Source organism: Biomphalaria glabrata, chromosome 9, assembly GCF_947242115.1.
Source record: "Biomphalaria glabrata chromosome 9, xgBioGlab47.1, whole genome shotgun sequence".
NCBI classification, from domain to species: Eukaryota; Metazoa; Mollusca; class Gastropoda; family Planorbidae; genus Biomphalaria; species Biomphalaria glabrata.
In genome coordinates this window covers 6,189,142-6,206,641 of record NC_074719.1, presented here as the reverse complement: position 1 = coordinate 6,206,641, position 17,500 = coordinate 6,189,142, and the positions used below count along the sequence as shown (strand labels likewise).

Sequence of the window (17,500 nt, the reverse complement as noted above, 5' to 3'; positions counted from 1 at the left end):
CTAGTCCTAAAAATTTAAAGGAGTATATTTTGTAAGTGCAGAAGTGATGCATGTTTGTTTTAAAATGGACTCTCTAGCAGTAAGCAATTCTTCTAAATCGCTTGATTGGTTTAAAAATCTTTTTAACATTGGCGTCTCTGTCTGTCTATCTGTCTACTCTAATAGTATTAGCTGCAGTTCACGCGCTAATATGAAAAACTACTTATTAATTTGTTTTGTTTTTTTTTAATTATGTTCCACTTATATGCATATTAAATAGATTGTTTCTCTTTCAAAAAAGGTAACCATTTTTTTTTTAACTGTAGTAGTTAATATAACATAACTTACTTAACAATACAACTGAAAAACAAATAATATTTTTGACAAAAAAACTAAAACCATTTGCATAAATGTGTTAAAAATATGGTATACAGTTATCTTTCTTACTAAATAGCCTCTCGTGTTTGTTACTATTAATAGTGAATAGTTGTAAAAATGGTGTATTTTTATGAAAAAAAACTGCTTGCATAGTTGATTTTAAAATTAAAGTTTTCGCTATCAGAAAAGAAAAAAAAGTAGCCGTTGCATCAGAATTTCGAAATCCCTGAAATATCATGATGTCGGATTTTATATATCTTTTCTAGTTTACAAGATTTAAACGTGAAGAACGGACGGACGGACGGACAGACAGACCACACAAAATTAATAGCGTCTATTCTCCTTTTGAGGGCCGCTAAAAAAAAGGAATCAAAGCTTATGATATTTTATTCTAACTTATAAACTAAATGGATATTTTTAAAAAATCAGCATAGTTAACCATATGCAATGCGTACCCCCTACAAACTCTAGGCGTACCCCTGGGGGTCCGCCTACCCCACTTTGGGAAACACTGAAGTAACGGATACAATAAAGAAAGACCGATATACTGTGCTATATAGGGAACGTGTTGGGGGTTGGTTGGTTGATTGGTTGGTTGGATGGTTGATTGGTTGGTTGGATGGTTGATTATTTGGTTGGTTGGTTGGATAGTTGGTTGGTTTATCGTTAATCTTGTTCACGTTCATAAATCATTATTCCTAGTGGATTGTTAAGTTTGCTTTTTCATTTTTAGATAACTATTAATAACCTGTATGTCTTATGTTTTGTTTAAAGGAAAGTATTATACGTCAAACATATTCTTGTACAAGCATTTTATATTTTGAATTTTTTATTATTGTTTTTAACGGAGATAAAATTCATTAATATTTAACTTAAAAAAACCCAAAACAGCTGAGTTTCTATATCATTAGTTAAAGCCTATGCATTAGATTTTAAAAAACGAAGTGTAAAAGAAAACATATATTTAGACATGCTGATAGAGAATGAGAGAGAGAGAGAGAGAGAAAGAGAATGAGAGAGAGAGAAAGAGAGAGTAAAAAAGAATGCCCAAGAGAGAAAATAGTTTGTAAAATGTTTCACATTGTTTGGATATTCTTTCAGATTTTGAAGAAAATTACACCCTAACCTAAACCTCTAAAGGAGGATGGTGAATGGTGGCTGGCAGGATTCGAACCCGGGACCATCGAGACGACAGCCCAGAGCGCATACCACACGACAAGGCAGCCATAAAATAGTTTTAAAATAGTTGACGAATCGCTTTAACATCCTATTGGCTGCTTAACCTTTTAATCATTAGTGGACATTCATAGCTATTCGGAGGAATGAGATAAAGATATGTAGGTCAAACAGTCTATTCTTATATCAACATTCACGTCAGTGGCGTAGCTAGGCTGGGAGAGGGGGGGGGTCCAAATATTAAAATCCCTACGGGCCCCCTCTTTAGGGGGACCCCAAATGAGTATCCAAAGTTTGTTTTTACATTAAATATTACGCCATTATCTCATGTCATGATGTCGAATGTTAAAATGCAGGGGCCCCTAAAAAGGTCAAGCCCCCCCTCCGGACTCCCAAATCCCTATCTACGCCACTGATTCACGTTAGATGAATATAAACAGGAAGTGCACATAAACACACAAAGTTCTGCTCCAACCAAAAAATAATAATAAAAAAAAAAATCCAATAACATTAGGAGAACAAAAGTGACTGTGGCACCAGGTTTTTCAAATTTTTCACATAGAAGTGAACTCTTAGGTCTACTACTGTTCAAATCAGACATTTATCATCATTAATCTTAGCATAGCACTATCGTTTAGGGGCACACAGTTGATCATTTTCTAAATCTCCGGGTCAGTCTTTATACAGCCTACAGGCTAGAGACATTCAACGTGGTTCTTGAATATTAAATTGTGAATGCTTGGGAGAATTAACTCTGAGAGGTGATAAACTTTACGTAAGTATGCACTCTATAGCTTTATTTTCGTTTATGTTACTAATATTTTTAAGATCGTAATTATGCATAGACCTATTACCTAAGATGCACAAACACAAATATTTTTGGGGAAGGAAGAATCTTTTATTCCCGACGTAGTTTATAAGAACAAAATGTATTGTCTTTAACAATTTGAAAGCTCATGATAAATACATCTAAGCGTATTTTTAGGCGTAATATGCTGCATTTCTAAAAAGTAAAACAGCGATCAATTATATATTTTTAAAATACCAAATACTGACACACTCAATGATCACGAGATCCCTTAAACTGTCATACGATCCGCATGGAATTTCGTACACTGGTTCCTTTTACCTCATAGGTGCTCACTATGAACGGTTTTTAATTCATTTACATTATGACAATGGCTATTCGCGAAAAACCCAATGTTTCAATCAAACCTTTGTATTTTATTTTTGGTATTCCCCAAAAGGCCACACTCTACACATAAAGTATATTTTAAAATATCACAAATCCCTTATTTTTAAAGCATTTTTTTTCTTTTTCCCTAAGTCTACTTATAATAGCCTACTTTAAACATAAATTATCACTTACAAATAAAAAAACAACAACAAAAAAAAAAACTCAATAAAGTACTAAGGCACAAATAGAAAGGCACATTTTATTTTGCATATGCCAGGCCAAAGTCGTACAAGTTCTCCTTCTCATTCCCTAGTGTCATTGTCGTGTGGTATGCGCTCTGGACTGTCGCAGGGCGTACTCATCAACTCTTTTGAAGTAGCGACTGTCACTTATAAGATAGGACAAGAAATAAAATGAATTTTGCTTAAAAAAAAAAAACATTCAAGTTTTATAAAGTCAAAAAAAAAAACAAAAAAAAAACAACTTCAAAACCTTATCATTGTGACAGTTGACAAACGGTCCATTTCTAGAGAATTATGGACTCTGACCGCTGAAGAGCCTAGTCTTGGAATACAGAAGGACTCTGGGCATCACATTCAAAGATCATCTTACAAAAGTGAAAGTACGAAAGACGATCACGATATCAACTGGGCCCAATGCTGACAGTCTGGCTATTGAAATTTTCTAATTAGTTATTGTTTTTTTTTTTTAAACATTGTTTTTTTTGTTGCTGTTTTTTTTTTTGTTTTGCTTCGATTTCTAAAAATTTAGTTTTTATATTTCAATTACAATAACACACAAGACAAACATGGTCAAGCAATATCGAGCAATTTTTTTATTTTTTTTTAGGTATAAGACTACACCCTTTTCATGAATTCATCGACGCAAAAGTAGTAGCACATGTGAGTTTATAATAATTGCCCACATATGATATGTTTAGCATTGTGACATGATATACTTAGTACACTTCATCTTTAAACTGGTAGGCAAACTAAACAATAAAATTTAGATCCCGAAACCCAGTGTTTACAAATACTATCTGTTCAGGTCAGGCAGAGGAACATTTGTTTTTTCTTATTGCGGGACAAAGTTTCGTGACGTCTCCTGGATAGCAGCAGTGAATTGACATTCTAAATCTTTCATGTGCAAGAATACATGGATTATTAAATATAAGCTTGCATTATTTCCTTTACTAATACTGTCCAATTTTAACAGAAAAAGAAATTATTTACAGACCATATGTCTTTATGTTATTGTATTATAAATTAACAAGAAATAAAGATTACTGTCATGATAGACCAGCATTTAGACAATAGAAAAAAAAGCGAAATATAAAAATATAAAATTAAAAAAACAAAAAAACAAAGCTGATATAAATAATAACGCCGCACAATCACGCGACTTCTCTCAATACTGCAATGTATATCCCACTTTTTCTATACAAAACTCAATCTACTATTACCACTAATTTAATTGATTAACTAACCTGATTTTTTTATGAATAATCATAGACATAAATAAATATAGACTGGAAAAAGGAAATGACTTCATGTAACTTTAAAACATGTAAAATATATCTATTGTTGTCGGATTTCCGAATTCTTAAAAGTTTCATGATCTTCAGTCTTAGAGATTAACAAAACTACACTGCTGTATAATAAAGTACACAAAATTGCAAGTCATAAAATTTCGTTTCATAAAACTATTTTATCGGCCAGTCTATATGTATTTATGTCTATGTGAATAATTGAATAATGTCTTGTTTTCGAGAAAATTTCAACTTGATTCAAAAATGTGAAGTGAGAGAAACAAATGTGTTAAACTATAAAATCCTACCAAATAGACAAATTTGTACAATTGCTCTTTCTTCCCTAGCGCAATTAAATGGGTTGCCTGACCTAGCCAGGACTCCCACTTGGCAGAATTTAAGTCATTAGTTAATATGCATGACTAAATGCATGATGCGTAGGACGTAATCATCTTCTTTTTTGAAGTAACGTGTGTATTATATAAGATAAGACAGAGCGTTTATATTTACTTTGTAAAAAAGCATTATAAACATGTGTTCAAGCCTTTTTAAAAGAGTCTGTTAGATTGAAAGATATTTTTGTAACAGCCATAGGTTGATTACATTAAGGTCAGATAATTCGATCTGTTGATCACGTTTCTAAACCAAAATCGATCTCCAATGTGCCGAAGTTTTGCATGAATAATAATAAATAATTAGTGTATTAAAATGCGAATGTCATGAACAATTTATAAAACTAGAGTAGCTTCCCCTGAAATGACCATAGAAATGTAAAAATCGCCTTTCTTATCTAGAAACTAGATCTATAGTCAGCATAGTGATGCATTGTTATAGATTTTGACTAGATCTATATATAGATTAGATCTAGATAAGAAAGACCAGCAGCAGAATGGTATACAATGCATGTGCCTGTGGAAACAGCTAGACAACCTTGACTTTGCAGATGACCTGCTGGTTCTTCTTTCTCACACACAAAATACAGGAAAAGATAAGCATCAATGCCGACGATAGCCCACATATAGAATGAGTCTTACCATAAACAGAGGGAAGAGCAAGGTGTTCAAGATAAAGACGTACAACAACACACCCATTGCATTTCAAGATGAGACACTGGAAGAGGTGGAAAGCTTCACCTATCTCGGCAGTGTCCTAGACAACCATAGAGAAACAGATGCAAATGCCAGAACTCGCATTGGTAAAGCTCGAGCAGCCTTACAACAGCTAAGGAACACCTGGAGATCTAGGGAAATAAGCATCACCACCAATATCAAGCTCTTTAACACCATTGTTAAGCCTGGAGAACCACCATCACCACCCTTTAAAAAAATCCAGGTATTCATTCTTATGATCTGCTGGACAGATAAGATCTCAAAAGAAGAACTGAGGCAAAGAACAAAGCAGCAGCCCATTGAAGTAGATATTCTTTAGAGATGGATAGGTTTCACCTTTTGCAAGCCTGCATCCAACTTAACAAGGCAAGCCCTAACCTGGAACCCCCAAAGAAAGAGGAAGAGGGGACGGCCCAGCATTACATGGCGCATGATTTGGAAGCAGATGCCAATCGTGGCAACGACCTATTGGCCTCCACTTCCCACAGGTTATGATTTCGCAGATCAGTGTTGAGGCCTTCTATAATGTAAGGTCTTGTTTGGAGAACCGAGATGCCTGGAGGAAGCTGGTTGGTGGCCTATGCTCCAGAGGGGACCACAGGCAGAGATGAGAGAAATGATGATTTATAAAAGGTTTTCACTCCCTCTAGTCATCAGCTGAATTGTGTATAATAACTTAAGTGACAAGTGATATGAGATGTAAAGTAAATCTAAAAATTGATGATATTGTCACGAGTCGAGTCTGTGACCTATTTCGACCAGTTTCTAGAAGCGAGTTCAAACCAGTGCAAGTGTCCAGCGTAAACAAGTTAATTTTAGGTATCCAATCACAGAAAGAGGTTAAGGGAAAAAATAGCACACATCAGCTTCTAGAAGGTCAAAGTTACTAAATAATTATCTGAGAAGGTTCCATGATTCTGGAACGTACGATCAAAGAAAGTATAAATTAGGGGAAAGTAAGTTAGACGGGGTCCTCGCATAGTAGTAGTTCTTGTAGAGCGATGGTCCTCGCTCAGTCCTCGATTAGTAATAAGTTTTGTGATATTAGCGGGTCCATTAGTTAAAGTTTTATTAGTTGAAGTTTTACTAAGTGAAGTTTTATGTATCATTTAAGTTTTATGTATGAAGTATCAAGTCAAGTTGTTATTGAATTGAGAAGTTAATTTTATGTAAAAGTTGGAGAAGTATCATTAAAGAAGTTTTAAGAAAATACAGAGAGATGTTTCTTTCTTCATTTCATTGAATTGTCAAGATTGATAATATAATCCCCGGCAAGTGTGATCGTCACAGATATGGCCACTTCCTAAGACTTTACAGACTGAGATAGAGACTAGCAAAATATACAATAGGCAGAAATGATCAAACAATGGATGGATCTCACACTTGATTAAAAAAATAAAAAAGGACAGAACAATTTGAGAATATGTTATGTGTCTAATTGTCTACCTAAGGTGAAGGGTCAATGTGAAATATGATTAAAGAAAATAACAACTTAATATTATATGCCATCATTGTTTCTATTTATATTAATTTGTACAATTTTTTAATTGATTGCTAACAGATTCACGGAGGCAAAAATGAATAAAAATGTTCTCTGTCACCTATCAGTAGCTGTTTTTTACTTTCTGATACAAATTGTTATTGCTACCCAAACCAAGGTAGACATAGTACAAGCTGTAAGTAAAATTGATACTTTTTCATCTGTTTTTATAAGAATGTGTATTTTTGACACAAATTTTCAGTTAATTTAAAATTTTGTCAAGTCTTTTCAAATAATATTTACATTTAAGATGCATTATTTCCTTCAATTGTGCGCACTAATCCATATACTTTTAAATATATTTGATGCAGTCAAAATTTTTTTTTTGACATTGTAAGTATTTATTTTTATAAGCATTAAAAAAGTTGTTCATTATTACAGGTTGATGATATTCATCAGCGTCTTATAGCTCTGGACAGCAATCTAGATAAACTGATTAGTGATGTTACCAAACTCAAACTAGAGGTATTCATTGATTGTTTGCTTGTGGAAAAAAAATATTTTATTAACATTATGAATATATATTTTTTTTAAACATTAGTCTTCATGGTAGCACTTATTGGGTTCAGTGTTGTTCTTCTTCCTTCTTATTATAACGTTTGGGGTTCAGATAACTAGCTCTTCATATGGTTTATCTGCTTTAAGGGTGATCTAAGGTCACCGTCTCATACAAGCCTCTTAATGAAATGAGTACCTTACATGACATGGTCAGCATTCTCTCTAGACATTATTCAGAAGGGCATGTTTTGCTAGATCAGATTTTCATCTTCCAGAACATGTGAAATCTCATTCTGTTGTGACCTGTTGAAAGAAATAAGTTTGATTTTTCATAAATTTGATACTCTTTAAATTCTATTCATTAAGTAACTCATATGCTCATAGAATCACTGAGTCCTTTTTTTATTTTTTTTTACCCTATTGAAAATGTAAATTTAAGATATTATATAGCATTTAAATGTGACAGCTTTTTAAGTCATTTGGGCATTTTTAAAAGTTATTAATAAAAAAAAATAATTCATGGTGGGCATAGTAAAAGCTTTAAGTAAAATTGGTATTTTTTAAAATCTGTTTTTATAAGAATGTGTCTTTCCCCATATTTTCTGTTAATTTAAAATATCTTTGGTTCTTCATCAAGAGGCTTGAACAAATATCTTATAGTTTTGTTGTCTTCATGAACTGTTTTAAAAATCCTGGTTATTCATTTGTCATTATAAAGATCAGTTCTTATTGATAAATAGAGACTAAAAGTACATGCATGACTCATAGGACGTAATCATCTTCTTTTTTGAAGTAACATCTGTATTATATAAGATAAGATAAATAGCAAATAAAAAATGTGTTGATTTTTGAATAATCATTATCATAAAAGAAAAGAATGTTAATGATTTTTTTGTTGTTGTTGACATCTGCACCTTTTTGTATGTCACAATAACATTTTGAATAGACCAAAAATAAATAAGTGATGCTACAGAAGAAAACAGCAACAACAACAAAAATAACAACTGCAGGATTTTCTTTCCAAGTTTGAGAAATTTATGAGATGATTTTCCTGAATGAGCAGAACATTCAATGAATTAACACTTTTAAATCTTTAATTATTAAGAATGGATGTACATAAACTTGTGAATAATTTAAGTCTGTAAATTTTAAGAAATGAAGTAAAAATAATATAAATTTTTCGACATGCTGTTTGTCTATTACATATGAAGTTAAAACTGGCCAAACTTGTGAAAGTAATGATAGAAATGGTTGCAGAAATGCCTTATTTAACAGACATTGGAACATAACATTCGAACATAACATTCGAACTTAACATTTTTCTATTGTCCCCAGCTTTCTGGTCAAAGTGGTCAAGCTAAAAGTGATCTGACTCCATTTGTTGACATTTTGACAATTCAAAGAACACAGGTGACTGGAGGATATAACTTCTCAGTAACTTATAGACTGATTGCTGATGAAGTCAAAGTGGTTTGGTTTCAATACCAACCTATTGTCAAAGGTGTGTAATACCCTCTGTTAATAAAATGAGTCACATTCTGAGTTAGACAGATATTAATTATAAAATAAGTGTTAATTTAGCATTGTCACATATTAATAATAAAACAATCGTTACTTTAGCATTGTCCCATATTAGTTATAAAACAATTGTTAATTTAGTATTGTCAGGTCTTTCTGCAACAGTTTAAAATTATTTTTTTTTTAAACTTTATTCAGTTTTATAGGGTACAGGAGCAGAGCAGTATTTTCATACTCTTTTTATATAACATAAAGTAAAGTTTATAAAATATAAAAAATTAATTTAATGAGGTCAAATCAACAATGGTAACGTAAATTGGGAGAGAAAGAGTTAATAAATACATCAGTTTGCCCACAGCACCTGCATTCATGTGAGATATCAGTTTAATAATCAGAGTTATTTTGTGCAGCTGATTATGGAATTCTATTTGAGTTATGTAGTAAAGTTCTCTTTCATATCTATAGAGCTGATGATGTTAAGTTCATCTGTTTCTTTGGCCAACAGTTAATAAGCAGGGTGTCATGTGGTCAGCACAAAGGCAAATCACCTTTACTTTCCCCAACTTAAGTCAGATACCCATTAGAGTTGGGTGGACTCAGGGATGCCCTAAAATTCCTGAAATTCAAAATCCCAGTCTTCGAGATTTTGAACCCAGGACCTCCACGTTCAGAAGCAAGGCGCTTAAAAACTCATCCACCGCACCTCCGATTTGTGTTATATGCTACTGTGTAACAGCTTTTTTAAAAAATGTATTGTGTTAAAAGTTTTTCTTTGCTTTTTTTTGTGTGTGTTTTAAGTTTACGACATGGAGATAGATGGCAACACAAAGCTAACAAGTGCTCTGTTTAACCTGACTGACTACTACAGTTATCCAATTCTGAGGTTTTTAAATATGGAAACATTTAGGTAAATTCATTAATTTTTTTCAAGGCTGCATAATCAAGATATGTTACACATAAAAGGTGATTAGATAAAAATATCTTTTCTCACTATTTATAAATTTTAATTATGGTGGCTGTTTGTAATAGGTGCATTAGGAAAAAAAAATTTGCAGACAAGACATTGAAATTAGAAACTATTTCAAATTTTACTGACCTGTTATGAATATATTCCATTTTTAAGAATATGTAAAGTGGCTTTGTGGTGACATATACCTCTGTTGTATATCAACTTTGAGAACTGGAAAACTTTATTCTTTATTATTTCCTTCTGCTCACATGAATGTCTTTAAAGAAAAGAAGTATCTCAATATCAAATTATTTGTGCATCCACGCTTCAAAAAGCTTATATTTTGAACTGTTTAAAAACTCTTTTTAATTTCATCATTATGCTAAAATATAATTAGAATGCATAACTATTTCAGATTTTTAAAATCGTTTTGTTGTAATGTGCAACACAAATTCCTTTTTATTTCATTAAGATTTATTTTCTGTACAAAAATGAAAAAATTGTGAATACCGGTAATCAAGAATTAAAATGACAAATATATTTTTTTTCCCAAGTGAGTTAGCTATTGAGTTTAATACAGAGACGTCCTTCAAGGGAGACAGCATTCTGTACAATATTACTGTACCATTTTTGACAACTAACACATCTCAAGACATTGTTTACCAAACTGGACAAAACATAGCTCTTGAGGTTAGCATTATTGATGTTATATTGATAAAAGTAAAATTCCATTCTAGGGACTTGAGATCATAGCAAATGTGAAGTGATAATAGAATCTTTGTACTAATATATACGGGGGGCGTGGTGGTATAATGGTTAAGCGCTGAACCTGAGGTCCTGGGTTCGAATCACGTTGAAGACTGGGATTTTGAATTTCAGGATTTTTAGGGTGCCCCTGAGTCCACTTAACTCTAATGGGTACCTGACTTTAGTCGGTGAAAGTAAAGGCGGTTGGTCGTTATGCTGGCTACATAACACCCTGCTCATTAACCTTTGGCCAAAGAAACAGATGACCTTAACAAAATCTGCCCCATAGATCGCAAGGTCTGAAAGGGAAAAACTTTACTAATATATAATTGATTAATTATTGTCTACAAATTTAATTTCTTTGGTACCAAAAAGTAAATCCATTAATAAATAAAAAATGCTTATATCTAGGGATTCTGTTTATCATAACCAATTACAGGCATTGAGATTCTTTTTTTTTTAGCGTCTTGAAACTTTTCTTATAAGTTTGGTACAAATCTCATTTCCATTTAATATTTTTTTCCATTTCTGGCATACTGTTGTCTCCCGTGTTGTTTTAGCCGCTTTGCAGCAGCACCAGAGTTTCCTCTCCGGGGCGCATTCCTGGGCCTTGGATAAAGGGGTCATGGGTGGCCCATGCGTCATGATCCCTCTCTCGATCTTGCTGATATGATCCAAAGGAACGCATCGCATTACATTTGGCACCAACTCAGTTGCAGAAGCTGCCGGTTTCAAAGGTTGTCATGGCCAGGGGTGTCAATGGGGTTAAGCTCCCATTGTCTATAAAATACTCTGGCATACACATTGTCTAGAATCAATAGAACAATTGCTATTTGTTAGTCCTCAATGTGGTTAAAAATCTAAAGCTTTCATTCTTTTATCCATACATCAGTTCCTTTGACAATTGATTAACATCACGATAAATGAAGTAAAGTACCCATTTCTGACCTTGGAATTTATAGACAGTGTACACAAGCTTCTAAGGGTTTATATTTTGAATTGTTTTAAAACTGAATTTCATCCTAATGCTTAAATATAATTAGAATGCAATACTTTTTCAGATTTTTTATATAGTTTTAATGTTATATGCTGATGTTTTTCTAGGTGTCCTGCACATCGACCAACTGCCTTTACTCTCCCAAACTAATGTCAAGTACTGATTATAGAGTTTGGTGGATTCAGGGCATCCTAAAATTCCTAAAAATTAAAAATCCCTACAATTTAAAATCCCTACAATTTAAAATCCCTACAATTTAAAATCCCTGTCTTTACTAAAATTGGAACCCAAGACTCTCAGTTCAGAATGTAAATTTATAGATTTTCACATCTCCAAAGCTTAATGTAGAAGTGAGATGTCAATTCTCTTCATGTCTTTTTCCTGTGGTCTTCTTTGGTACCATTGAAGAAAATGTTGACATTTTGATACAAAATTTTTTAAAGACAATCTAGGATTAGAATCATTAAAAAAACAGTAAATAATCAAAAATAATTTTCTTCTTCTTTTGATTTATTCTAATATCATAATTCATCATCTATCCCTTGACTTTTGACAGCTCACATAACCAAATCCGCCACTTTTCCCGGTCAGCAGTCGTCCTTAGCAGGATATCACTAAAGAGGCCTGTCTATTCTTTTACGTTATCAAGCCAGATTTTCTTTGGACGACCCTTTCTATGTGCTTCCTCTACTGTAGATTGGAGAAAGACTTTGACAGTGTGTCATGTCTTACAATATGACCAAACCAACTCAGCTTTCGTCTATTATAATTGGGCTGAAATAACCAGTGCTTTTTTTTTTTACATGAGCTTTGTGATGGTTTCCAGATGAGACAGTTCTCTATATTAATAATGATGAAATAGCAGTGTGCCAGTTTAAAGACATTATTGCATTCTCAAATGCCACTCAACATGTGCATTATCTTGAAAATATCTAATTCTTCTGTGCCTTATCTGGAATTAAAAAATGTGATAGCTTCCAGTAAGCTTCATCTTTCCTGTAGTTTGGGTGATAGTTGAACCATCATTATGTTCTCCTTAATCATTTTCTATATATATATCTCTTCCTAATCAAAGTTGTATTTCTTACTGCTGGCTTTAGCCGCTATTGTTGTCCAGCTAGCTAGTGGTTTCATTTTCTTGATGGGAGTAGGCACTGGGATTCATTATTGAACAATTTCCCTGCTGTTGTTGTTGAGTTTTTTTTTTATATGTGTATGATTGTATTTAGTAGCCTGACTTTGTGAGGGTTTGATGAACTTTTAATGCATCATTCAAAAGATGATCTGAATGGTTGATTTATGAACTCTTTCTCTCCGTAATTATTTTTCCTCGTTTTGGAAGGAATCCTTCATTTTACTATTTATTATTTTACTACCCTGTTATGATTGGGCTACAATAGCTTTGTGGTTTTTTATCAGAAACTGTTGTATTTGGTATAGAATTAAAGGGAAATGCATGCTCTTTTTATATAATTCAAAGTCATGTTTAAAAAAGTAAACATTAATTTAATTTAATTAGGTCAAAATCAACGATGGTATCGTCGATTAGGAGAGAAAGAGTTAAGAGCTGTTTAATATAGATTCTGATAGTTCTTAAGAGGGATTATATTTAGTAGCCTGACTGTTAGGGTTTGATGAACATTTTAGGCATAATTATATATTAGGCATCTGATTATTAAGAGCTCTTTAATATCTATTAGTTTTAAAGTTCCATTTTCTGCTCTGTAGCAGTTAGAGCACTAGTGGCAATGGATTTTTCTTTAGAGTTTTTATTCTACGAGAGTGACCCTATTTCAAAAACTTGTTTGATAAGAATATAATTGTATTGCTTATGTAGTAATGTTTTGGTAGAAAGAAAATGGATTTAACTTTAAAAGTAAATTTTTATGTTTCTTAATAGGTTAAATATTTTCCTCATGATAAATCTCCTCAAGTTAATGCAGATGTTGTCAACCTGAACTCATGGAAGTTTGTCAGAGCTTTTCCTAGTGCATCAGACTCCAATCTCATTGATGTAGAGTCAAAGTAAGAGAACTCTGTAATTAAATGAAATTTCCTTTTATGATGCTGGATGCAAAACACCATAATGGGAATATCGATGTTTCTGTACACTTTAACCCAGGAATATAGATGTTTCTGTACACTTTAACTCAGGAATATCGATGTTTCTGTACACTTTAACTCAGGAATATAGATGTTTCTGTACACTTTAACCCAGGAATATAGATGTTTCTGTACACTTTAACTCAGGAATATAGATGTTTCTGTACACTTTAACCCAGGAATATAGATGTTTCTGTACACTTTAACCCAGGAATATAGATGTTTCTGTACACTTTAACTCAGGAATATCAATGTTTCTGTACACTTTAACTCAGGAATATAGATGTTTCTATACACTTTAACCCAGGAATATAGATCAGATGTTTCTGTACACTTTAACTCAGGAATATAGATGTTTCTGTACACTTTAACCCAGGAATATAGATGTTTCTGTACACTTTAACCCAGGAATATAGATGTTTCTGTACACTTTAACCCAGGAATATAGATGTTTCTGTACACTTTAACCCAGGAATATAGATGTTTCTGTACACTTTAACCCAGGAATATAGATGTTTCTGTACACTTCAAGCCCAATCCCAAGGGAGAGCAACAATGGGAAAAGGACTCCTAAAAAATTTTAATGACTAGGACAGGTACTACTAATGAGCCATGTCATTCCCACCATGTGCATGAGACTTGAATCTCAATTGGCATGGTTTGGTAACCCTATAGGGCAACCTTTTTTCTCTCTTTAAGGAACCAAGTTGAGGCATCAATCAAAAGCTTTGAGTGAAATGTTACTTCTAAACAAGAATGTAGCTGACATTCATGATTTATATTTGACATTTCAGCAAACCTGATCTGCAGGAAGATAGAGCCAAATTAACTATCCTAACATCCACCAATTATGTGAGTGGTCTTATCTTCTTCTCTGTTGGTCATGCTATGCCAGGAAGCATTGTGAATCATATCATGGTAAATAATGTTTTTGTTTTAGTAGAGCCATTTAGGATTCGTTATTCATCAATGTCCTAATGTTTAGTTGTATAATCTGTGTATGAACAGATCATAAAAAAACTTATTATTTGCATATAATAGTGCAGTGTTTCCTTACAATACACAATCTTGCACTATCTCTGGCATTTTTGTAGAGTGAAGTCTAAAACTAGTCAGGTTTTTTTTTTTGACTAGAAAAAACTAGAAACAGTGATTTGACCATGTCTCTGTTATTCTCATAATGGTGTAATAGAATCTCATCAAATTAGTGTAAGTATTTGCTTTGACTTAGCACAATGTTTTATATTTATTAAAGTAACTCATGAAATCTCATAAAGATTTTTTTTTAAACATTGTGAACACAATAGGAACAGATTTCCTTATGATTTCCGAAATGTTTATTTACATGAGGAGCTCGTTAATAAATTTACAATATTTTTGTTGTTGCCAATATTTAATTGAAAAATATTAATTCAGCTCTGATATACCACATTTTGTTGTGTATGTCATTTGTAATATTATTGGTAATTTTCTTTTTAAAAGTCTTTAAAAAAGTATCTGCTATATGAGTTCAGGAGGTGCGGTGGCTGAGCGGTAAAGTGCTTGGCTTCCAAACCTGGGGTCCAGGGTTCAAATCCTGGTGAAGACTGGAATTGGAATTTTTACTTTCAGCATCTTTAGGGTGCCTCTGAATTACCAGCTTTAATAGGTACCTGACATTAGTTTAGGAAAAGTAAAGACGATTGGTCGTTGTGCGGGCCACATGACACCCTCGTTAACCATTGACCATAAAAACAGTTGACATTTAGATAACAAGGTCTGAAAGGGGAACTTAACTTTTTCTTCTATATGAAATCTACCAAGGTATGTGTCACAAGTCTATGATCGTAGAATACAAGCTACATCTGATTATTAATCTCTTCCATCATTCATGATTCCTGTGGGAAGCGTGGTCTAGAGGCTAAGTACGCTTTAACTTGGCTTGTCTTGGCTACCTATGAAGGGGGCTCTAGGTTCGACACCTGACTCGGGCAGAGTTGTGTTTACTGAGCGTCTAAAGGCAGCACATAAAACCTTCTCCTAGATACCCCCCTAAAGGCAGCACAGAAAACCTTCTCCTAGATACCCCCTCACCCCCACTGGTCCACAAATGAGATTGGACCATAGCACTCTGAGCATGCTATAAGCATTAAAGTAGTGCTATATAAAAGCGATAATTTATTTTACTTCACTTGATATTTCAGGAGGAAATTTGTTAATAAATAAAAATAGGTTGATAGCTTCTGAGCTGGGACTTACTGATTCTCGTCTACAACATCTTGCTAAATTAAGACTCTATCTTTTTTAGATTACTATTCATTGTATTGATACTAATATTTACTCTTATAGAGTTCAATGTACAGATACTAATATTAACTCTTGTAGAGTTCAATGTACAGATACTAATATTTACTCTTATAGAGTTCAATGTACAGATACTAATATTTACTCTTATAGAGTTCAATGTACAGATACTAATATTTACTCTTATAGAGTTCAATGTACAGATACTAATATTTACTCTTATAGAGTTCAATGTACAGATACTAATATTTACTCTTATAGAGTTCAATGTACAGATACTAATATTTACTCTTATAGAGTTCAATCTACAGATACTAATATTTACTCTTATAGAGTTCAATGTACACATACTAATATTAACTCTTGTAGATTGATTTTTGACTACTTCAATGTTGATTGCAAATGTTGACAAATAAAGGGTTCCAAATATTTTTAACCAAAAAATCTATCAATGGAAAGAGAGTTAATGACTGATGTAAATTGTTGAAACTTGATTTCAATGTATGTGAAAAGTATGCATGAAATATTTTATGGTAATTTAAAGGATGGCTTCCTACTCATTGGACTGTCATTCAGACTTCTTGATGGTCCCGGTTTCACACCCTGCCTGCCGCCATCCCCCATCATTTTGCGGGAGGTTTGGACTAGGAAGTAAATTATCTTCAACTCTGAAGGAACATCTGAAATGTCTCGAAAATTTTTACAAACAAAGAAGTATCTGCAACAAGCATCCTAATGTTTTCATGTGGCTTGCCAAGCCTAGACCCAAAAAATATCAAAATTATTTTGACTAATAGTGTTTTTTTTTCTTAATTATTTTTTTTGTTAAATTAATTATTTACAAGACAGCCCAACTAACACTGGTACTAGAAAGTGCCAATAAGTGTATACTGAAAACAAGTAATGCTTAATTTTCTAAGCAATGACAATTTATCTCAAAATATATAAGCTGCTTATCTACCTTATATTTTGCTTCATCCATATCAACTAGGTATACAATTTTGCTAACTTTACTCATTAGGAACAGTTTCAGTAACTAATGGTTGGTCTATCTCTTTTCAGTTTCAAGCCATGCATACACTGAGACCAGACTCAGCTAAGTTTCCTTTCCCTGACAAATATCTTCACTTGGTAGACAATCATAGTTTCAAAGAAGATGGTGTTATCAAAGAAATAGTCCAGTGAGTGAATAGTTTTGAAACCATAAGAAATATAGTTAATTTTTGTATATGTCAGTCTCGTTTAATGGTTTTGTTTCTGTTTCTGAGTTTTACGTAGAATAATAAATAGAACAAATTTAACCACCACTGAAAGATTCAAATGATTATGACCTCTTTTCCCCCTCCCCCCCTCCCCCGAAAAAAGTCAGTAAAATATAATATTAAGTAATATGAAGAGTCATCAATAACTTCAATTGTTTGGTCACAACTGATGATGTGCTGAGAACTGTGACCTGAGGGACGAGAAAAACAAACAACAACAAAAAAAGACAACTATATTTTAAAGTTCAGATTTTTG

At 32.9% G+C, this 17,500-nt stretch overlaps 1 protein-coding gene across 1 annotated transcript in view; it reads left to right on the top strand.

The window, feature by feature from the left end:
* The first annotated feature begins 6,909 nt into the window (after positions 1-6,909).
* The window catches only part of LOC106054555 (uncharacterized), a 42,424-nt gene continuing 31,833 nt past the window's right edge, over positions 6,910-17,500 (top strand). The window contains exons 1-8 of the mRNA XM_056041445.1: positions 6,910-7,023; positions 7,269-7,352; positions 8,721-8,886; positions 9,702-9,810; positions 10,407-10,542; positions 13,497-13,621; positions 14,494-14,617; positions 17,045-17,163. Of these exons, the coding sequence (XP_055897420.1) occupies positions 6,925-7,023; positions 7,269-7,352; positions 8,721-8,886; positions 9,702-9,810; positions 10,407-10,542; positions 13,497-13,621; positions 14,494-14,617; positions 17,045-17,163 (962 nt within the window). The 5' untranslated portion in view covers positions 6,910-6,924. The remainder of the gene's footprint in view (positions 7,024-7,268; positions 7,353-8,720; positions 8,887-9,701; positions 9,811-10,406; positions 10,543-13,496; positions 13,622-14,493; positions 14,618-17,044; positions 17,164-17,500) is intronic.